Source organism: Notamacropus eugenii, chromosome 3 (genome assembly GCF_028372415.1).
Source record: "Notamacropus eugenii isolate mMacEug1 chromosome 3, mMacEug1.pri_v2, whole genome shotgun sequence".
NCBI classification, from domain to species: Eukaryota; Metazoa; Chordata; class Mammalia; order Diprotodontia; family Macropodidae; genus Notamacropus; species Notamacropus eugenii.
Genome location: NC_092874.1, coordinates 130,501,725 through 130,524,424, shown reverse-complemented (window position 1 = coordinate 130,524,424; position 22,700 = coordinate 130,501,725). Strand labels below are relative to the sequence as shown.

General features: G+C 35.2%; 1 protein-coding gene across 4 annotated transcripts in view; it reads left to right on the top strand.

Moving 5' to 3' along the window:
- CPED1 (cadherin like and PC-esterase domain containing 1) overlaps nt 1-22,700 on the top strand; it is a 425,597-nt gene that overhangs the window by 120,538 nt on the left and 282,359 nt on the right. For all 4 annotated transcript variants that reach the window (XR_011976874.1, XM_072652906.1, XM_072652904.1 and 1 more), the window contains 2 exons: nt 17,961-18,108; nt 20,325-20,493. Coding sequence is in view for 3 of the 4 variants with exons in the window: in XM_072652906.1 (XP_072509007.1) it covers nt 17,961-18,108; nt 20,325-20,493 (317 nt within the window). In the remaining variant the exon portion in view is untranslated. The remainder of the gene's footprint in view (nt 1-17,960; nt 18,109-20,324; nt 20,494-22,700) is intronic.

Below are 22,700 nucleotides of genomic sequence, written 5' to 3'. Positions count from 1 at the left end.
AAGAATGGTAGTGGGTTTTGAGTAGGGCCAGTAATCGGATCAGCTCTATTTATTAGGAAGATTAATCTGGCAGGGAGATTATAAAGTCCCTGAAATCAGGTGCCATGAATTATTCAGCTTTGCAAAGCCCCTATGCATTCATTATTCACATCTTCACAGGTGAATGCAATAAGGGAGAGGTGACAAGTAGTAAACCACCCCAGGCAAAAGTCAACATGGGCTTTTTTGCCCATCCTGCCATTTAGCTGTTTTCTCATCATGTTTTCTCATAAGACTTTCAGAATCAGAAGCAAAAGCAAAATAATCCCCTTCCTTAATGCATTAAAGTAAAAAAGCAGTAATAAGATGCAGTACAATTTAAAGAGGAGACATACGAGAGGAACAAATCTGCTTTTATAAAGAACTGCCAGGTCAGAGACTTAGATACTTATTCTCTACCAAGGCCAAACTCCTCCCCATGTCATCAGCTCTGATAAGTAATAAATGTGACTGCCCTTTCTTTTGGAGGGTTGTCTGCTAAGGTACAGATATATTTTTAAAAATTACTGTATGAGTTTATTCCCATCTTTTTATTTTGTTTTCATAGTTTGAGTTGAGTTCAGTAATAATTATGTACATGATGTATTTTATATAATTGTCATCTGCATTCTTGCTTGTGTAGTAATTTTATATTTAAGTTTATACTGTAAGAAACATTGTCCATAATGAATCAAGTTGCTAGACTTGCAGTCAAGAACTGTTTTCAAATCTTCTCTCAAATCTGTGCACCTAAGAAGCAAACTTTCTTACCTTTCTGAATTTGTTCCTTCCTGGAAACATGAAAATAAAGAGAATACTTACCTCGCAAAGTTTTTGTGTGGCTCAAACGAGATAATGTATAATGTCACTTATAAGCCTTAAGTGCTATATAATCAGTCACTCTCTCAGCCAGATTGTAAGTGGCTAACTAGGTGCAAATCAGACGCATAGTTAGAAGTGTTCTGTTGATCCATCACATGGATCAGATGGAAATTAGCCATCTTGTTCCATATTGTTAGGAGTTTCTGATGCTTAAGGTATTTAAGGCAATTTAAGGAATAGTATACGCATGTGTGGAGAACATCATAGAAACTAGATCTGTTTCAGGTAAATTGATTCTCAAATTATCTGCTGAAGATGCAATTCTCCTAACAAAGGGTTTCTATGGGGGGGAAAAGGTAATGAAAGTTTTTGCAGTGCAAGTAAGAAAAGAGATAGTCGAGAGATATTGAGAAGGAAGAATCTATAATGCTTGATGGCTGACTTAGGGATAAGGTGAAATAAAGATTTAATTGAGAATATAAATCAGATCTTTCAGAAAAGTATTTTTTTTCTTTGATGATGGTTTAGGAAAGAGAGTAGTGACAGCCCAATCTCCTTCCATTCCTGTGATTTATTGAATCTATGACATACGCAGTTTATTTCTAACATTCTTTTAATCTTCTCTTAGCACCATCTAATGGTCAAATCTGGAACTGGTAAAATTTCTACCTCAACATAATTTTTCTAGTCTGTATTGGTATGTTCTCATAGAATTTTATATCTGGATTAATACCAGTATGAATAAACAAGAAACTAAGTAATTCTAAACTAAAAAAAACCTAAATAAGTAACTAAGAAACTAAATAATTCTTATACTTATAGTCTTTCTCTTCTAAGACAAATAATCAGCTGGAATGTTGAAATGCTGGAGAAATTGAAATACTTTATTTAGATAGTTGGATATATGGATCTGGAGTTCAGAAGAGAGGTGATAGTTAAGGCTGTGAGAGTAAATGAGATTGCGAAGAGAGAGAATGTAGAGAAAAAAGTTGGCCCCAAACTACCCCTTGGACAATGATCATTTTAAAGAATTGGGGATAGAATGTTAAACCAATCAGTAGGAGCAGTAGAGAGGCTCAGGAGAACATGATGTCTCTCCACCAAGGGAACATAGATTTTCTGTTGGAAGTGGTGTTTTAGAAGTCTTATAAGCTACAAAGCTCAAAGAGGATGAACACTGGAAAAAAACCATTAGATTTAGTAGCTATGATGTCACTATTCATTCTGAGAAAGGAGATTGACTAAGTGATGAGGCAAGAAGTTGGATTGGTAGGGACTGAAGACAGAATATGTAGTGGAGTAGTAACATCCATTATATATCACATTAATATTGAAGCTACTGGATATCAGTAGCTAACAAAAATAAAGATGGCAGGAAGGTAGCAGAAACAAATGTGTGCACCTTGAAAGAGGATAGGTTATTAGTGAATGGTAGTAGTGTAACATCAGTGATAAGTAAGGAGTGTGCTCATCCCTGTTCTAGAATGTTCTTTAAGTCATTTAGGAGGAGAAAAAGTATTCCCAGTTGAAGAGATCAGGGAGATCTTCAAGAAGAAAGTTCAACTGAGCCTTGAAGAAAAATGATTTCATTGGGTGATTATAAAGAGGGAATACATTTCAGGGATGGAAGATAGTCTACACTGACATATGAATGTGACATAAAATAGAACAAAACTGGAAAACAGATGGTAGTAGATTTTGACTAAAACTTGTAGTGTGCAAAGAGAAATCATGGGAAAGAGTGGGAAAAGTAGGTTGGGGACAGATTGCAGAGACCTTTAATGACATTAACAGAAGAGAGAGGTGATCAGGACTGCACCTTAGGGAAAATATTTTGATAGCAGTGTTAGGGATAGTTTTGGGGGAGGGAGAAGACTGGAAACAAGGAGACAAATAAAGAAATTATTTTATAATAGATAAGTCAGGAAGTTAGAAGTGTCCAAAGTAGGATTGTGGCATTCTGAATAAAGAGGATGAATGTGTGAAATGTGGATGAAAATTGAAACTTCACAATGGCATTAATTATGAAGAATGATGGAAGGAGAAGGGTCAAAAATAATTGAGTGTAGGTGATGGAGAATGACAATGTAATAAAGAAAATTAAGGAATTTGGGAGGTTTTTTGGGAAAAAGAGTTTTGCAAGAAGGGAGGCAGGATTCAACAGTGTCAAAAGGTATGTAAAGGTAAAAGAGGATGAAAAATGAGGGGGAAAAACATCTAATTAATAATTACCTCAGAGAGGTCTACATTAGGGTAGTGAGGTCAAAGGCTATATCTCAAGAAATTGAACAGGAATTGGAGATGAGAAATTGGGGAAAGTGATGAGTATAGATTCCCCTTTTTTGAAGTTCAGCAATTAAATGGAAAGGACTGGAAGGGTTATCAAAAGGTCTTAGAGGTCCCACCCCCCCCAATACAGTAGGTAGAGAAGTGGCCTTGGAACCAGGAAAACCTACTTCAGGTTAATATATACTGGCTGTGTGACCCTGGGGAAATCACTTTAACATCTCAGTAATTTAGGCAATTATTTAAGACTCTTAAGTTGCAGAGAAGGTGCCAAACTCCATTGATAGGGGACGTTTCCTCACTAAGGAGTTCCATGTACCCACAAAATCATAGGTCAAGTTCTGGAACTTATCCCCTATCTTCTCTTGTTTAGCATATAGGAGATATTAAAGACGTATGTAGGAATTAGGGAAAGAGTGAATAAGGAGAGAGAGAACATGACAGTAAGGATGGCATTCATGGTGCTGGAGTGGGAGTGGTATGTATGAACTTTGAGCTGAGTGTCTTGGCCAGTGAGCACTTGATGGGACCTACTCAAGTTCAAACTCTATGCTGGGTGACTCCAGGTTTGACCCTCTCCTGGGTTTTCAACTGTATCATGTAGCTGAAAAATATGAAAGCTGCTGGATTTTTTATATGTCATATTCCCAATGTCATTTATCAGATTTTTTAAAATGTAGGAATGGTGTATTTCATTTAATACACAAGAGTTCTCAAAGCATCAAAATTGTACTCAAAATGGTTTACTTTAAATATTATTTAGAAATGGGAATGTGTTTGTCATGCACATATGAAACCATAACCTTTTTTATCTTTCAGCTATCTCAATGAGAGAAATCTTCTTGAAGTTTTATTTTGTCACTAAAAATAGGAGTAAGTAAAAAATAAAAGGGGACTTGACTAAGTAAACAACATAAAAACACAACCTAATTACCTCCTATAATCACGCATTCATAGCGTCTCTGTTGGTTGATTCTTTTTATCCAAAGTCCATGTGAGTCAATCAAAAGCCAATTAATTTTAGAAGCCAGTTTCATGTCAAGCAAAGGAGGTAACTTTAAATTTTATTCGCAGCATGCTATAAAAAGCAAAGCTACTACCCACAATGTGACATTTAAGAGCCTCCAGTTATGTGATTTACTGGTAAATTCACATGTGTTTCATGCCATGAACAATATAAACAATGTTCCAGGTGTACCTCTGAGTGTTTAATTGAAAGGAAATTTCCTATGGGACAGATTTTTTAATAGGACCTGTTACTGCTTATATTTGGTAAATCAGCAGTTCTTAAAGTTCTTTATAGTTGAAAAGGCCCTAATTACATGGAGTCTATATTATTAGGAAAGCAGAGACTAGAAAAAAACGACACCCCAAATTGGAGTCTTGTGTTAGTTTTGAAAACCTCTAGGTAAAAATATACACTCAATTAGTCACTCACCTTCTGAAGTTGGTGGGCTCAAAGCAACCTTCTTCAAGCAATCAGAGGATCTGAAGGCAAACCATCGCTCAGTGAAAATGCTGTGATTAGTGAACATTCTTTATGAATGTTGATTCTTTGTAGAGGCAGAAATTTAGGTGAATGAACAGGCATGTGAAAATGATACAGGGGTATAAGACCACCACCCACATTAGCTAATAGGTAATTTTGGCTGATGTGTAATTTTTCATTCTGAACTTGCATGCAAGTTGGTTACATTTTCATCTTGCTCTTTTTTGAGAAAATTCATGTCTTTCCCCAACTTTTAGCCCTCTTCTCCAGGGTAGATTTCTACACGATGAAAACAGTAGAAATTTTAAATTACTATCTTATGACTTCTACTCATGTTGGGTAGTCAGTCAATATAGCTCAGGCCTGACCTTGGTTTCTGTGGGTGCAAATCTTAGGAATTACGGTTTGTTAGCAGTAGGCAGTGCCTATGCACAATCTAACAAAAGGATTTGAACTGTTTTAAAAATCATTGGTAACATTTCAGGGTGGTATGTCTTACTGTCAACAACTGCCTTTACTATTTCCTGAAGACGTTTAATAATTCCTCATAAAGAAGCTGAAAATGACTTGCCCTTGACCCCTACCTACTTGCTTTGTTTATGACTTCATTTGCACCACCCTTACTACTGAATGGATTTTTCTCTTGAGATTGGTTTATTTCCTTTTTCTTTTTCTTTTGTATATGTGCCTGGAAGTGGCATATACAGAAGGTGACATTGAAATTTCAAATTTCTATGTGAGAATCACATGAGAGGCTCAAGTCTGGGAATGTTGTAGTTGAGATGCAGACAGCACCAAGGTGCTAATGTGGTCAAGTCCGAGTAGGCAATGCCTTTGGGAAACATTTCTTTCATGAACCATCTTATGCAAGATTTGCATGCATAAAATATATTAGATCAAAACAAAGTATACTTTTGTAAACATTTGTAATACAGATGCAGTGGCTTAAAGGCCAATTCCAGAAAATATCAACACTACTAAAGCAATGTTAACTTTAACCATAAACACCTAATTTTCTTTCTTTAATAATAATAATTAGAATTCATATAACATTTTAATGTTTGCGAAGATCTTTACATATATTATGTCTTTTGATCCTCACAACAACCCTGTAAGATAGATGCTATTCTTATCCCCACTTTATAGAAAAGGAAACTTGGGTAGACACTGATGGAAGTGCATGAGGTAGGAATTGAACTCAGATCTTCCTGATTCCTTGTTCAGAAATATTCCATAATTTTTATTGCTAAATAAACTCACTTAAATGTCAATTGGCATTAGTAGTTCTAGAAGATTGAAGGTGATATCTCTCTAACCTAGTTAATGAACAAATTATTTTATTCTTCATAATACATATTAGGTCAGATGTAACTGACTATTAATATTAATTAATTAATTTTGACATGAGCTGGCATTTTCCTTAAGACATGACAGCTATAGCTGGGCCTTCTTGCCCAGTCTACTTGCCTTATGAACCATGCCTCTTGTCTCTATGCTCCTTATTTCCAAGGTGTGGGCCCTTGGAATATAAATTGTTAGTCTCTACCTTCCTTCTTTATCATGATTATTTATACTTCTAGTCAGGGAAAGAACCTGAAAACCTATTTAAAATGATACCAGTCTTCTCACTCCATCTTTCCTAAAGACCTTGTTAGCTGGTGCTCAGAATCTAATTTGTATTTTTCACATATGATTAGTGTATGGATATAATTTTGTTCATGTTTTATTTGAATTAATCCCACCACTACTAATTTTGACCCACATGTTACAGGTGCCTGACTTTTACCTGATTCTTAGATACTTGATACTTTTAAAAGTTCTAAGAGTTAAAAAGATAAACTTAAATGAGCAAACATAGCATTTCATCACAAACAAAATAGAAACATGACAACAATAAAAATAGGTTAAAATAAATAAAATAAAATAGGTTAAAAAGCTTAGGATAAAAATAGGATGTTGTGGTATATAGCTAAAACTGAAGAAAGAATCTAAGTAAGCTGGCTCTGTCTTAATGTAATATGCTAAAGCCTGACTTTATATGATCTGGGGAAATTTTTGAACCATATTAAGTGGGGATTGAATACTGAACACAAAAAATTTTCAGAAAATTATTGCACAGTTCCTATTACAGTACTTAATAGTTATTATAAAGTGACTGATGGCCATACTAGTTTCTAAATTACTTGCAAAGTTTTTCTTAAATGACAAGTTTTTCAGTATTAATGAGCTTATTAACTTGTTTCCAAAGCTTTGCAGACCTACTCCATTATTATATTTGTAGAATGTACATATTGATATTTGTCATAGAAGTAGTGTTTCAAAATTGTTATTAATGATACTTATTAATTTATGCCAACTGATTCATCTTTGGTCTTGCTTAAATAATGAAGCATTTTTATATTTTTTATGCTAAAAAATTCATGGAGAAAAATATCAAAGCAAAATTAAGCTGCCATAAAGTAATAAAAAAATCTTTTATGCTGTTTTCTCATTACAAGGAAATCACAGGCCAGGAAAATTGTATCAGTAGTCTAGACACAGTTTTTATTACCTAAGAAAATGATTAGAGCTCAGGGGCCTTATGTGGTAATGGTCAAAACACAAGGAAATCTATGGGGAAATTGTTTCAGTTGGAATTGCTTCTCTTTGATGCTTCAATTGAACACATAAAAAGGAGAGTGGTTTGTGCCAAGCATATAGAATACTCTCAGTGTTGTTTGATCAATTCTGTGTACAGTAAAAACCCTTTCAAAAGTACCCGTCCATAATATCGCTACTACTATGGTTCTTTCTAGTCAAATCATGGCCCCATTGGTTTGTTGTTATATAAATGCATCTCTCACTATGACATAGAATGCCCATAATTTGCTCATTAACTTTTCTCAAATCAATTATAAAATATTTGTTGTTAATAATTCTAACACTCAAATGGACATAGGATCCCATGAGTATGACTGTTCTGATGATATGGGTCAGAATCCATCCATGCCTACCCATCCTCTTTAACTCTTGGTCATGTCCTTCTATAACTTTTCCAGAGAGGGAGAAGGTAAAAGTTCACCCATGTGCTGGAGGCCTTCCTTGAGATGAAGGTACCAAGGGAGCATGTCCTTTGATTGTCCTCTGCATTTGCCACATGCTCATCTGATGTTTTTTGCTCTAATGTCGAAAAGGAGGAGAAGGAGGAGGAGAGGAACAACAAGAAGAAGGAGAACAAGAAGAACAAGAAGCTATGGGATGTACAGAAGCTGTACCTTGGTAAAACCATTTTGGCAAATGGGCTAAACCAAATTGCGGGTAAATGACAGGCCCCACACCCATTCGTGAGTGAGGTGGTTGTCTACTCTAAGTATGAAGACTTCTTCCTAGAAGAACAGGTGAACATGAATACTTTGTTTCAAAACGCCTCAAAGGAGACAGAAGAGCATGCTGTGGAACTCTTACAGTTTGGTCAGACACCAAAGATGCCAAGGTCATCTACTGCATCCAGAGCCATTACCAATTATCTTGACTTTTGTCTTGCCACTGAGCTCTGTCTTAATGTAATATGCTAATGCCTCACTTTATATGATCTGGGAAAATTTCTGAACCATATTGAGCGGGGATTGAATACTGAACACTGTGCTCTGATGACTGAAAGAGAGATTGAGACTGACAATTTTGTGGAACTCTGTCTCACTTAGATCAAATTTACCCATGAGTCAAAAATGTCTTTGACATGTTTTTACAGAGATTATTTATCATTCCTTGTTTATAATACATTAAAATCTGTCATGACGAAAATGTACCTCTCCAAAATAATAAACCAGCATTTCTATAGGTATTTAAAGTTTGCAAAATAAAGCTGTGCTATATTACTTTAGTTACAGTGAATATTAAAGAAAAAAATATTTCATAAGGATATTTTAGAGGGAAAATATTACTGCTATTATCAAATCCTCATGGATAGTAAAGTCAGAGTTGGAGAAAATGACTTTTACTTGAAGGATAGACCCAAGGTGATAGACCCAGAGAAAAGGTACAGACTTGCCTAAGCTCTTCCAAATTCCCCTCCAAACAACTTTAAATGATATCTCAAAATGAATTCTGGAGTGGCAGAATCCACAAAAGAAGAGGTTGAAACAATTTTCTAGATTAGGACAATTGATAAGGTTGGCAGGAAAGGTCTGCTGCTCCAGGGTGAAATTGGAGTGCAGTGCAGCACAGACAACACCCTGGCAAACCAGTAGCAGACCTTAGGGCAACTGAATCTGTGGCAGCAGCTTTCAGAGCTCTCAGCCAACAGACAGTGGGGGTTGGACAACTGGTTAGAAGGAGATTATGGGGTTCCCTTTGCTAATACTAGATGCAGGACTCTTTTGCATTGCCCATATGTGTTTCCAGATTGCAATAATGGGTTATAGTCCCAGGGTGAAGAGAAGCATTAGCACACCAGAGCTTGCAATTTCAGGGGAGAAGAGATCCTGGTCATAGTTCCAGGGTGGAAAAGAGTGCTAGTGGTCACTCCCAGACTAGAGCACAGAGCAGGAGAATAGTAAACACACCTCTTCTTAGAATATACCACCTTGGAAGAACAGAAAACATATAGACCTCCAGAACTATCTCTATAAAAAACCTAAAGCTTGGGACAGTTCCCCCTCTATCCAGGAAGCAGTTCTCCACTTTAGCATAGAGTTAATAGTGAAGAAATAGGTTAAGAAAATGAACAAACAAAAAAGAATGTGACCATAGAAAGTTTCTGTGGTGACAGGAAAGATAAAAACAGAAATTCATAAGACAACAATATCAAAAATATAGTTACATGCAAAGCCTCAAAGGAAAATGTAAATTGGTCTCTCTTCCCCCCTTCCCAAAATAATAATTCCTAGAAGAGCTCAAAAAAAAGGATTTAAAAAATTAAATAAGGAGATAGAGAAAAAATTGGGGGAAATGAGAGTGATGAAAGAGAATATTGAAAAAAGAGTCAACAGCTAAAATGCTGAAGAAAAGAACTTAAAAAACAGAATAGATCAATGGTAAAAGAAGCACAAAAATCCACTGAAGAGAAGAATATCTTTAAAACAGAATTAGCCAAATAGAGAAAGATATACAAAAAGTAACTGAAGAGAAGAACTTCCTAAAAAGCAGAATTGGCCAAATAGAAAAGGTGGTCCAAAAGGTTACTGAGAAAAATAATTCCTTACAAATAGGAATTGGGCAAATGGAAGCTAATGAATCCATGAGATAACAAGAAATAATAAAACAAAATCAAAAAGAAGGAAAAGTAGGAGAAAATGTAAAATATCTTATTAGAAAAATAACTGACTTGGAAAATAGATCCAGGAGAGATAATTTAAGAATTATTGGACACCTTCAAAGTTATGATCAAAAAAAAAGATCCTAGACATCATCTTTCAAGAATTTATCAAGGAAAACTGTCTTTATATTCTAGAACCAATAGGTAAAATAGAAATTGAAACAATCTATTAATCACCTCCTGAAAGGGATATCTCAAAATGAAAACTCCTGGGAATATGATAACCAAATTCCAGATCTCCCAAGTCAAGGAAGAAATACTGCAAGCAGCCAAAAGAAATAATTCACATATTGTGGAGCCATAATCAAGATAAGAGAAGATTTAGCAGTTTCTATATTAAAGGATCAGAGGGCTTGGAAAATGTTTTCCTGAGGACAAACAGACTAGGATTACAACAAAGAATCATCTACCCAGAAAAACTGAATATAGTTCTTCGGGGGAAAAATGGATAGTCAATGAAATAGAGATCTTTTAAGCATTCCTGATGAAAAGATAAGAGTTTAATAGAAAATTTGAGTTTAAAATTCAAGACCCAAGAGAAGCATAAAAAGGTAAACTCATAAGGGTTGAATAAGGTAAAACTGTTTATATTCTTCTATGGGAAGATGATACTTATAACTCATAAGAACTTCTCATTGTTAAGGTAATTAGAAGAAGTATATATATCCAAAGTGCGTGGGTGCGGGATGATATTTAAAAAAATAAAATTAAGAGGTGAGAAAGAGGAATGCACTGGGAGAAGAGAAAAGGGAGAGGAAAAATGTGGTAACAGCTCACTTAAAAGAGGTGTAAAAGAGCTTTTACAGTAGAAGGGAAGAGTTGGGAGGGTTGAATTTTACTTCTCATTCAAATTGGCTCAAAAAGGGAATAGCATACACACTTAGTTTGGTATAGAGATCTATCTTATCCTACAGAAGAGTAGGAGGGAATGTGCATAAGAAAAGGGCAGGAGGCAGATAGAAGGAAAGGTGGATTAGGAGTGGTGGTAGTCAGAAACAAAACACTTTTGAGCATGGACAAGGTAAAAGGAAAGAGGAAAAGATAAATGGATTGAAATAAAATGGAGGGAATACACAGTAAGCATAAATGAAAAAAATTTATAGCAAGTTTCTCTGATAAAAGACTTATTTCTCTAATCTGTAGAGAACTGAGTAAAATTTATTTAAAAAAAACAAACCCTTCCCCAGTTCATAAATGTTTAGAGGATATGAACAGACAGTTTTCAAAGTTATTTATGGCCATATGAAAAATGCTCTAAATCACTACTGGTTGGAGAAATGTAAATTAGAAGAACTCTAAGATACCACCCTACATCTATGAGATTTGTTAATATGGCAGAAAAGGAAAATGGTAAATGTTGGAGGGAATATGAGAAAATTGAGATACTAATGCACTGTTGGTGGAGTTGAAACTATTCCCAAAGGGCTATAAAACCATAATTACCCTTTGACCTGAGGATACCACTATTTATAAAATGGTGGTATAGAACTGGCCTCTGATCATGCACTCAACACAGCATCTGAGGCTGAGACCCAACAAAGTATGGATCGATTCTCTCCTGCTTGTCCTAATTTTGGCCTAACAATTCTCACCAAAAAAATAGAGCTTCTCCACCAGCCAGTACCACACTATCTATACCTGGAACCATTGGTTACAACAAATAGAGAAATTCTTAATGCTATGGATAAGTTTACTTACCTTGGCAGTATACTTTTAAGGGGTATACACATTGATGATAAGTGGCATAGAGATCTAGCTTACTCTACAGGAAAGTAGGAGGGAATGGGCATAAGAGAAGAGCAGGGGAAAGATAGAAGGGAAGGCAAATTGGGAGAGGTGATAGTCAGGAGCAAAATACTTTTGGGGATGGACAGGGTGAAAGGAGAGAGAGAGTAAGATAAACATCCACTGCTGGAGCTAGCTCCATGTTTGGGAGGCTACAAAGGTAAGAATGGGAGAGAAAAGGCATTAGGATGCCTACCAAACTGAAGGTCTACAGAGCCATTGTGCTGACCACATTGTTGTATGCCTGTGAAACCTGGACAGTATGTCAGCACTATGTCAGGAAACTGAATCATTTCCATTGAATTGTCTTAGGAAGATTCTGAAGATAACCTGGAAGGATAAGGTACCAGACACTGAGGTCCTTTCTTGAGCTGAACTGCCAAGCATTCAAACTTTTACTGCAGAGAGTGCAACTGCAATAGGTTGGCCACATTGTTTGAATGCCAAAAAGTATGTTTGCCTAAAAGACTGTTTTATGGAGAATTCACACAAAGCAAGCACTCACAAGGAGGTCAAAAGAAATGATACAAGAACACTCTCAAGGTCTCTCTTAAGAACTTTGGAATTGATTGTAAAACATAGGAGACACTGGCGCAGGACCATCCAGCATGGTGTGCCCACATCAAAGAACGCAGTGTGTTCTATGAGCAAAGCAGAATTGCAGTAGCTCAAAATAAATGTGTGATGTGCCAATTTAGAGATATCTCCACTCCGAATTCTCATACAAACTATCTACGCCAGACCTGTGGTAGAGTCTTCTGAGTTCTTATTGATTGGATCAGCCACAGTCAAACACACTGTACCCTGACTCCAAAATAGTGGTGTCATTTTTGATCTTCTTTGAGGACAAAGGGCAACAACCAACCAATTACTACTAGGTTTGTATCCCAAATAGATAAAAAACAAAATGGAAAAGGACCTATATATACCCCAAAATATTTATAGCAGTTCTTTTTGTAGTGGCAAAGAATTGGGAATTGAGGGGATACCCATCAAGTGGGGAATCTCTGAACAAATTGTGGTATATGATTATGATGGAATACAATTGTACTATAAGAAATTACAAGCAGGACGCTCTCAGGAAAAAACCTCCAAAGACTTATATGAACTGATGCAAAGTGAAATGAGCAGAACCAGGTGAATATTGTACACAGTAGCAACTGGAATGACAGCTATTTTCAGCAATACAGTTATGTAAGATAATTCCAAAGAACTTATAATAAAAAATGCTATCCATCTCCATAGAAAGAAATGATGGATTTGGGATGTAGAATAAAGTAAGCATTTTTTAAAGCAAAAAAAAAAAACCCTTTATTTTTCTCATTTGTTTTTTTGTCTGTTTTCTTTCACAACATGACTTAATATGGAAATATGTTTTGAATGAGTTCACATGTATAACCTATATCAAATTGCTTGCTTTCTCAGTGAGAGGAGTTGGGAGGAAGGGAGCAAAAGAATTTGGAACTCAAAATTTTAAAAAATGAATGTTAAAAGTTGTTTTTACAAGTAAATGAAAAATTATTAAACATAAGAGAATTTTTACTTGCTTGATTAGGAGATATTAATGTTTTCAATTGCTCTATTCCACATATTTATAGGGACTGAATCTTTGGCTGGTATTAAATTTCATAAAAAAGACCAGTCATGATAGAGTGGGAAAATCTAGTAGATTTGATATTAGAATATCTGGGTTCAGATCCTAGCTCTGTCAATTCCTTAACCTGTGAACTTGGATTTTTGGGGTCTTAGTTTCCACATCAGCTGAATGGGAATAAATGAGATGTACTGTATACCTTATAGGAAATGCTAGGAAAGTTCTGTAAAATATAAAACAGTATACAATACAATTAGAAAGAAATAATGGAGAACTAGTAATGAGTTACATTGAATGATCTGAGTCCAGGAGTGGGTATTAAATTATCTGTCAGGCTACATATCCATAACTTGATCCTATAGGTTAATTATTGGCCATGCTTCATTTTGTGCTGTGTATATCTGGGATCCAAAAGTAGATTTCTTTATTAGCAAAAGAAACACTGAAATACACCCCTCAGCTCTCTCATTCCATTAATGAATTTTATAGAAACTTAGTTTTGGTATAGAGCCCTGTGTAGAACAGAACAAGTTTAGGTAAAGTGAACAGGGTTTAAATGCCTTGCTAAAACTCCAGAGAATGGTTTAAAAATAGAATAGTGTGCTTTAAAGGTATTTATCTGGTAGAGATACTCAGTTTTATTTTAAGTTATTGACTCAAGTCTTTCAACACATACATTTGCTGTTTTGGGAACAGACTGGTATTTATCAGATGTATAAGAAGGGTATGGGACAAATAAAATAATAGCTGGCATTTTAATAGGAATGAATGGTGAAATTCCCTCCATATTCATTCAAAACAAATCCTATCTTCCATATTTTCTAAATTATGACCCCAGCTGCCACAGAAAGGACAAACATTAATTAAAAAGCCACATTAGTTAAGGAAAGTCCAGTACCGTGAAATAAGTCCAGAATTTGCACACCACAACTCTCTGCCAGTGGTAGAATTTGAACCCAGGTCTTCTTAACTGCCTTCTACTTGTAACTCTAAGATCTAGCATAAGAGAATAGATATGATAGAAAGGATGTTTTAAGGTTCCTCTCAGTTTTGCAATTACATAATAGGAAGTGTAGAATCTATAGTGCTATTTTAAAGAGTGATTTTTTAAAAAAAAAACAACAATGTATGTGATTTTTTTATTTTTTTAATTAACATTTTATTATGTTAGCTCTTGTTATTTCAGAAGCATTCTCTGGTGTTCTAAACATGTTCTTAGCAATTTTTCTGTACTGGAAGTATAATAGTAGTCATACAATCTAATTGAACTTTTCACAGTACCTGGGAAAGTGTAGGTACTTAATACATGCTTTTGGTTGACTGATCAATTGATGAGGGGAAAGAAAGTAAAATTATTCTTTGGACATACATTCTCAGTTTGTTTCCTTAAATTCATTAAGACTGATTTAGTGAAACAGTTCTTCTAAGTTCATTCACTGTTAAATAAATATTTATGAAACTCACTCTGTGATCAATGTATGTGACTTGTACACATTCGACCTTCCATTTATAGTCTGTCTTGATGACAAGCTGTAATCTAGTGAACACCTCATTGCTTGGTTAGCTCTAGTAGCTGTTACCTGTTATTCATCAGTGAATCTTATAATCTTAATAGTTTCAGCTTTCATTAGGAGGCAATAACTATATGGCTGATATAAATCCTGGAACCAGTTTAGAGTGATCTGGCATTGCTGATGTATGTATACAAAAAAGATGGTATGATATAATTAATCATATAAAATGAATAATAATGATAATGACTGATATTTGTATAGAATTTTTAGTTTTGCATACAATTTTGCATATATTATCTCATTTGATTCTAATAACAACCCCTTGAGATAGGTGCTATTATTTTCCCAATGTTATAAATGAGGAAACTGAGTCTCAATGTGATTGAGTGACATGTCCAGAGACAGGTCTTCTAACTCCAAATCTAGCCTATTCTATCCATTAGATATCTTCAATTCAGTATGTCCCAAAGTGCAACTTACAATCAACTCTTCACTATCTTTCCCTCTCGTCAAGCCATATCTTTTTCTCCTTTGCAACATCTCTTATATATGCATACATCCACTTCCCTCCTCTACTACTGCCACACTAATACAAGACCTCATGGGTCTGCCTGCCTCAAGTCTCTTCTCACTCTGATCCATTCTCCATTCAGTCATCAAAATTCTTTTCCTAAAGCGTAGGTCTGATCCTGTTTGCCACACCTACCTCCCATACCCACTCTCCCACACCCACACCCTTGCCTGATCAATGAACTCCAATGACTTCCTTTTGCCTAGTAGGAGCAAATACAAAATACTCTGGCATTCAAAGCCCATCATACCCTAACCTCCTCCTACCTTTCCAGTCTTCTTATTTCTTTCTCCCTACTATGTATTCTTAAATTCAGTGAACTGGGCTGGCTATTTTACCAATAAGTTACTCTGTTTTCTCAGCTCTGGACACTGGAATGCTTTCCCTCCTCTTCTCAGCCTACTGACCTCCTCTTTACCTTATGTATACTTGCTTAGTATATAATTCTTTGTCTCCCCTATTGGTTTATAAACTCCTTGAGGGCAGGAATTGTCTTTTGCTTTTTTTTTTTTGTATCCCTAAGGTGCTTAGCACAGTATGTGCTTCATAAAAGTTTGTTGATTGATTTTTCATTAGGTGCATTGCAGTACAGTTGATAAGATCCCTGGACATGGAGTTAGGAAGACTGGATTAAAATTCTGCTTTTGGAACTTAACTGTCTGACTCCTTAAACTTTTTTATTGAGTCATAGATGGGTTACCATTTAGTGAAGAAAGCTGTCACACTATGATCCCCTACATTCATGGATTTGAATTTAAAAAAATCTTGAACCATCTTGATCAGCTAAATTGAACAAGTTAAACATTGAAATGACTATATGCTTGCTTGGAATTTCACCCTCCCTTCTACTGATAGTTTATTTTTGAATTACACCAGTTAATTATTAAGCAATTAGCCCATTTCTATCTTCACTTTAAAAATAAGAGGAATACATGGGTATTTCAATTCTTTGTCTCTTGTGATTTCTAAGCAAGGAAGCTCACTTAATATGCCTCCTTATCTGCAATCTTCCCCAAACAGTGCAATTTGAAGGATTCTTTTATTTTGGCATATTTGAACATAGTAATTCTTCATTAAAAAAAGAACCTTATAAAATGGGCTACCCTTTGTGGGTTGAATCACACTGTGCTAAATAATGAGATATGGGAATACTGTGAACAGCTTGACTCCTCCTGACTATTACTTAAGAATCTGAAGTGTTTTAAGCGAGACTGTGTCACCATTAATGAGAACTGCACAAGAAGGAAAATCACTTCAGGGCTTTTCTTTGTTTTGAGAGTTCAATAAAGCTGTTGGTTTAAGAAATAGTAATAATAACATTATGTTTCAACATTATCAGGACCAATGAGCATTACAGAATAGTGGTATAAGGAAACAAATTATTTAGAGTCAGAGAATGTTAGAGCTCATTGGGACCTTGGAGACTATTTTGTCCAGTCCTGTAATAGAAATTAGAAAAGAGAAGTTGTTTGGCCCAGGTTATATAGAATGTAAGCTCCTCAAGGGAAGAAGATATTTTGGTTTTTGATTTATAATTTTATTCATATCTCTAGTTTTTAGCAGAGTCGCTGGCACCTAGTGAACCTTTGATAAAATTTTGTTGATTGAGATGCAATTTCTAGAACTAGAGTTAGAATTCATGCCTGGAGATTCCTAGGATAATATTCTTTGGACTACACAATGATGCAAACAAGAAATTAGCCTCAGACTTCTATGTGGCTAACATGTGATAGGCAGCATTTCTTTACTGTAGGGCCCCTTTCCTAACTTTCTTGGGGATAAATTGGGTTAAGGGTGATTTGTGTCACTGAAGTTAAGGAATCAATTATTTGTTGTTCTTCAATTACCCAGTTGTATCCAACTCTTTGTGATGTCATGGACCATAGCATATCAATGCTATTCATGTGTTTGAGGCCAGATTTGATTGATCAATTATTACAAATATCTAAATGCGATTTTACTGTATTGTAAAATCAAGGTTTCCCTGTCCCCATCCTCATGGCTGATTATGTATTGTTATATATTGCTATGCGCAGCTAGACGGCACAATGCTTAGTGTGCTAAGTTTGGAGTTAGGAAGACACGTCTTCCTGAGTTCAAGTTTGCCCTCAGGTACTTATTAGCAGTGTCACCCTGGACAAGTCACTTAGCCCTGTTTGCTTCAGTTTCCATACCTGTAAGATGAGCTGGAGAAGGAAATGCCAAACCATTCTGGTATCTTTGCCCGGAAAAACCCAAGTGGGGTCATGGCGAGTCAGACATAACTGAACAACATGTAAACCTACCTGGAATATTTTCCACTTCCAGTAAACTGTTGGCTAGACTAACTTCCTTGAGGAGAAAGACTATTTCACCTATGTCTTGGTATCCCCAGCACATAACATAGAACCTGCTGTATTATGAGTTCTAAATCCTTGCTTGTTGAAGAAGTGCTTCAGACGGAGTTGCAAACATAATTCCGTATTTCACCGTTATTCAGTGTAGGTTGACATAGTTTCCCTTCATTAGAGGGTGGAGGTGGAGAGGGAGCAGCTCCTAAGAGAAGCAATAGGATAATTGTCTTTTGCTTCCTTGAATATTTTCAGAGTTGAATCTTCCAGTTGCTCCTTCCATATGTCTGAATGAGGACTCACAGGTAAAACTGAGCACTTCAAACCATCCTTCAATGACAGAGAAGTATCCTGGGAAACACCCTGTAACTCTAAGGTCCTTCTGGAACTGGCCTCATCAGCTGTAAGTTCATCATCCTGGACTTTTGGGTCCCACCCCTAAACAGAGGAAATACATAAGGAGGAACACACATAGTGGATTTAGAGGGTTGACATGCTTGATATGAATTTATTTCATTTCTTAAACTTTTCAGGTATTGGATAGTTGAAAGAAGATGCCATCTTTGGTTTTTCTTTGAAGCTCACCTATCAGAGGGTAAACTTTGAGGTCAACAGGTATCCTGATTAATAAGATACCTTTAGGGAAACTGAATTAAAAATTTTCAAACTACGTATGAAAACTATATTTTAAAAATCCTTCTGATTATATAATCAAATGACATGGCCTTTGTCTAAGTCAAAGAATGACACATAAAAGAGATATTATGATAGCAATGATGATGCCAGTTGACAGGGATATCAAGCTTCACAGTTTTCAAAGCATGCAATAGAAAAACCCTTTTAAATACTACAAGGAAAGATGGCAACTTGCAGCTCTCTCTAGAGTTAAAAAAAAAAACATTCTTATCCAAGATTTAGAAGCACTTACCCTTTTCTTTTGTCATCATTCAGCACTATTCCAGCACTAACTTGTATTCACTAAGCAGCCATGGGCTTATAGGACTAGGACAATATTCTATTCTAGACTTTAAAATGTTCATTTAAAAATAATGGCAGTGGGCAATTGCATTTTTTTAAAGTAAACAGTATCAGTACAGACAAAGTAACTTATTGAATTTGGGCATCTTTTGAGAACATATTGTGTTCTCAAAAAAACAAATTTTTTTTATCAAATACCATTAAACTTGTGTGCTATTTTCTTTTGACAAAGAAAATTAAATCTTTTAAATATTGTATGCATTGAACCAACTTAATTGCTTTGGGATGTTGGATGTTTCTACTGATGGATTTAGCTAGTGGGTAGTGTGGACATTTCATGGCGACCTGAGAGAGCCAGAGAGAGACAAAGGGTCAGAGACAAAGGAAGAGAATATATATGAAAAAATATGCATATATCTACATTATACACAGAGATGTAAATAAGAATTATTTGCCTGGAAGGCATACTAAATGACCTGGAAATATGCATCACCTGTTAAGTGATATGTAATCCAAATCCTGGTTTTATGGTTTAAGTGGATAATTGAAATTTTTGAAAAGTGTTTCATTTATTTATTTTTAACCTTCATTTTTTAAAATTTTGAGTTCCACATTCTTGCCCTCCCTCCAACCCCTTTCCTACCTATTGAGAAGGCAAACAATATATATACTATTCTTCATTTGAAGTTACATAAAACATATTTCCATATTAGGCATGTTGCAAAAAAAATTAAGGAAGTGAAAAACCACATGCTTCACTCTGGACTAGGAATTCATCAATTCTCTCTCTGGAGAGGGGAACATTTTTCACCCTGAGTCCTTTGGAGTTGTCTTAGGTATTGATTGGAGTACGTAACTGTTTCACAACTGATCATCATATGATATTCCTGTTATTGTATACAATGTTGTCCCGGTTTTGCTTACTTCACTTTGTATCAGTTTAATGGAAGTCTTCCTCAGTTTTTCTGAAACCGTTCTGCTCCTTATTTCTTATAGCACCATAACATTCCATCACAATCATATACCACAATTTGTTCAGCCATTGCCCAGTTGATGGGCATCCTCTCAATTTTCAGTTCTTTGCCACCACAAAAAGAACATAGCCACTCTTTCAAATTGCTTGCCTTCTCAAGGAGGGGACAAGAGAGGGAGAGAATTTAGAACTATAATTTTTTAAAATGGATATTAAAATTTTTATGTGTTGTTGAGAAAAAAATTAAATTAAATGTTAATAAGAGGTGCTATAAATATTTTGGCACATATAGATCTTCCTCTTTTTCTCTGATATCTTTGGGATATAGACCTAATAGTTGCATTGCTGAGTCAAAGTTCTATAAACCTCTGGTTATAGTGTGGATAATTGAAATGCGAAGATATTCCTCAAACATTATTTTATCTTACACATATAGACACACCTTGTAACATCATTTTTTTAAAATAAAATTTATTATTTGTAGTAAAACTGAGGAAAGTTTGTCTCCTCTGTCTGTCACTGTATACCCTCTGCTAACAAGCACCAACATTGCTAAAAGCTAGACTCTGATTGAAAGATGGAAGGAGGTTAAGAACCCAAATCACTTTAAAAATTGCTAATCAGCCTCTACATAATCAAAAGTTGAATTTATTATTCTTGCTTTTCAGGAATCAAACACCAGCCCCTGTGACACATAAGCAGCTTTTTAAAGCCAAAGACCTGTCTGTGATCATTAAAGCTTATGTACTGGTGACATCTTTAACACCTCTGCGGGCCTTCATTCATTCAACTGGTACCGTTTGGAATCCACCCAAGAAAAAACGTTTTACTGTCAAGGTAACAAAAATTCTATTAAAGCTGTTTATGCAAAGTGAACTGAATGAAAGTAAAGCTATTTGAATGACCTTTCTCTGACTTTTATGATTATCGATTCCCATTGAACAGAGAATCAACCTTTTTAGTGAGGCAAGCAGAGATTTTCCTTTAATAGAACCAGGGACCATGTTCAGAAACAACATGGAAAATGTCGTTCAATAGGGACTAGTAGGACTATATTTATTTTTTCCCTAAACTCATCATTTTAGTTCAAATTTTTGACTTGTCACAGAAACTACTTCTCAGCCATAGTGCTGATACTTTTTAAAAGAGTAATTATCAATATAACAAAATAAAAGTAGAATTATTTTTCCCTTATCAGTTTTTTAGTCTGCATAGTAGGAAACACAATGACTGTATTTTTGTAATTATGAGTTTTAAAACATGCACGGAATATTAAAGGCATGGTAGTGCCTTTACAAATGTAAACTTTAAAATCAATACCTCATATGCTGCTTGAGGAAGTGAAGTGTTCCTGAAGAAAACAAAGATGGAAAAAGTAGCTAAGCAAGTAGAGGTATATACAAAGAAGGTCCTTAAAACACAATATTGAGAATATTGTGGAATCTGTGCTTAAGATGTATTAAAAATATTTAATATATTTGGCAATAGCCAAAGTTGTAGGAAAATCTCTGACACTATTATTTTAAAAGGTAACTAAGAAAACTTCAACAGTTATGATTACTTTTTCATCCACAAAAAAATTGTAAGAGAATAATATACACAGTATCGATGACATTCTTGAGTGGAGTATTAAAAGGAAATAAACAGGCTTTCATGGGTGATATTCCACAGTAGACCACATCTCCATAACACAAGTGACTGAAAAGCGTGGAAAATGCAAAATCTTACTGTGTACTTTTTGTTGACTATAAAAAGACATTGGATTTTGTAGAGTGAAATCCCACCTGTGGTCTTTTCTTCGACAAGATAATTTCCATGAAGTTGTCAAACATAATTCCTTAAAAGATGTTCAGTCATTCCCCAACTGATAGGAATTTTCCTGCTTTCAAGTTCTTTTACCATCACAAAAGGAACTGCTGTAATTATTTTGAACACGTGGCTTTATTTCCTCTCTGATATCTTTGGTGTATAGATCTCATAGTGTTACTGCTGAGTCAAAGATGTAGGAATATAAAAAACTTTGTTCTTTGAAGCTCTGATTGCTAATATTGAACCAATAACAAAACTGGAAGCTGAACACTCACCAAAGATACTCCCTACTGTTATGGAAGAGATCTAGTGTGAAGCACAAGTTAAAGTAAGACTTCCAGTATTTTGTGAGAACCTTCTCTGGTGATGCATTTTTTTTAATATTATATTTATTGCTTAAAGCTCTAGGATATAACATAGCTGCCTATGTAGATCCATGGTCATACAAAAAGTTTGGATTAACCAAGCCAGTTGGATACTGAATACATCTAGATTATAATATTCACCTGGATGGATAATTTATAAGTCTTAAGTTCATGGACAAGAGAGAGAGAGAGAAAGAGAGAATTACCTATCTGTCTTTCTATCTATCTATCTATCTATCTATCTATCTATCTATCTATCTATCTATCTAACTAAATACACAGGTCTGTTGAGATAAAAATAGATATAAAGAACTAGATATATCTATGATATAGATATGCATATCTGTAGATATGTAAGTGTACATTAATAGGTAGGTAGAAGTATTTTGGTTGTTATTTAATCATTTTTTAGTCATGTCCAACTCTTCATGATCCCTTCTGGAGTTTTCTTGATAGAGATATTGGAATAGTTTGCCATTTTCTTCTCTAGGTCAGGAACACAGGATCACACAACTAGAAAGTGTCTGAGTCTGAATTTGGACTCAGGTCTTTCTGACTCCAGGCTCAGTACTCTATCCACTGCACTACCCAGTTGCCCTAGATATAGGTATGGGTATACATATAGAAAAAGATACAACAGAGAGATATCATGAACTGGTACCATGATTAAATAGGAGAAAGACAGTAAACAGTATTGTTTTGGGGCAATTGTATTATTTTTTTAAGGACCCAATTTCTCCCTAACATAATGTATGACTGCTGGTCATAGAATAGGGCAGTCACCAGGAACTAAAGTTGAATGGGCAATAGAGGTGCAAGGTGAGTATGATCAGACTACAGTACATTTTAAATTAGGCATCATGCAGAAAG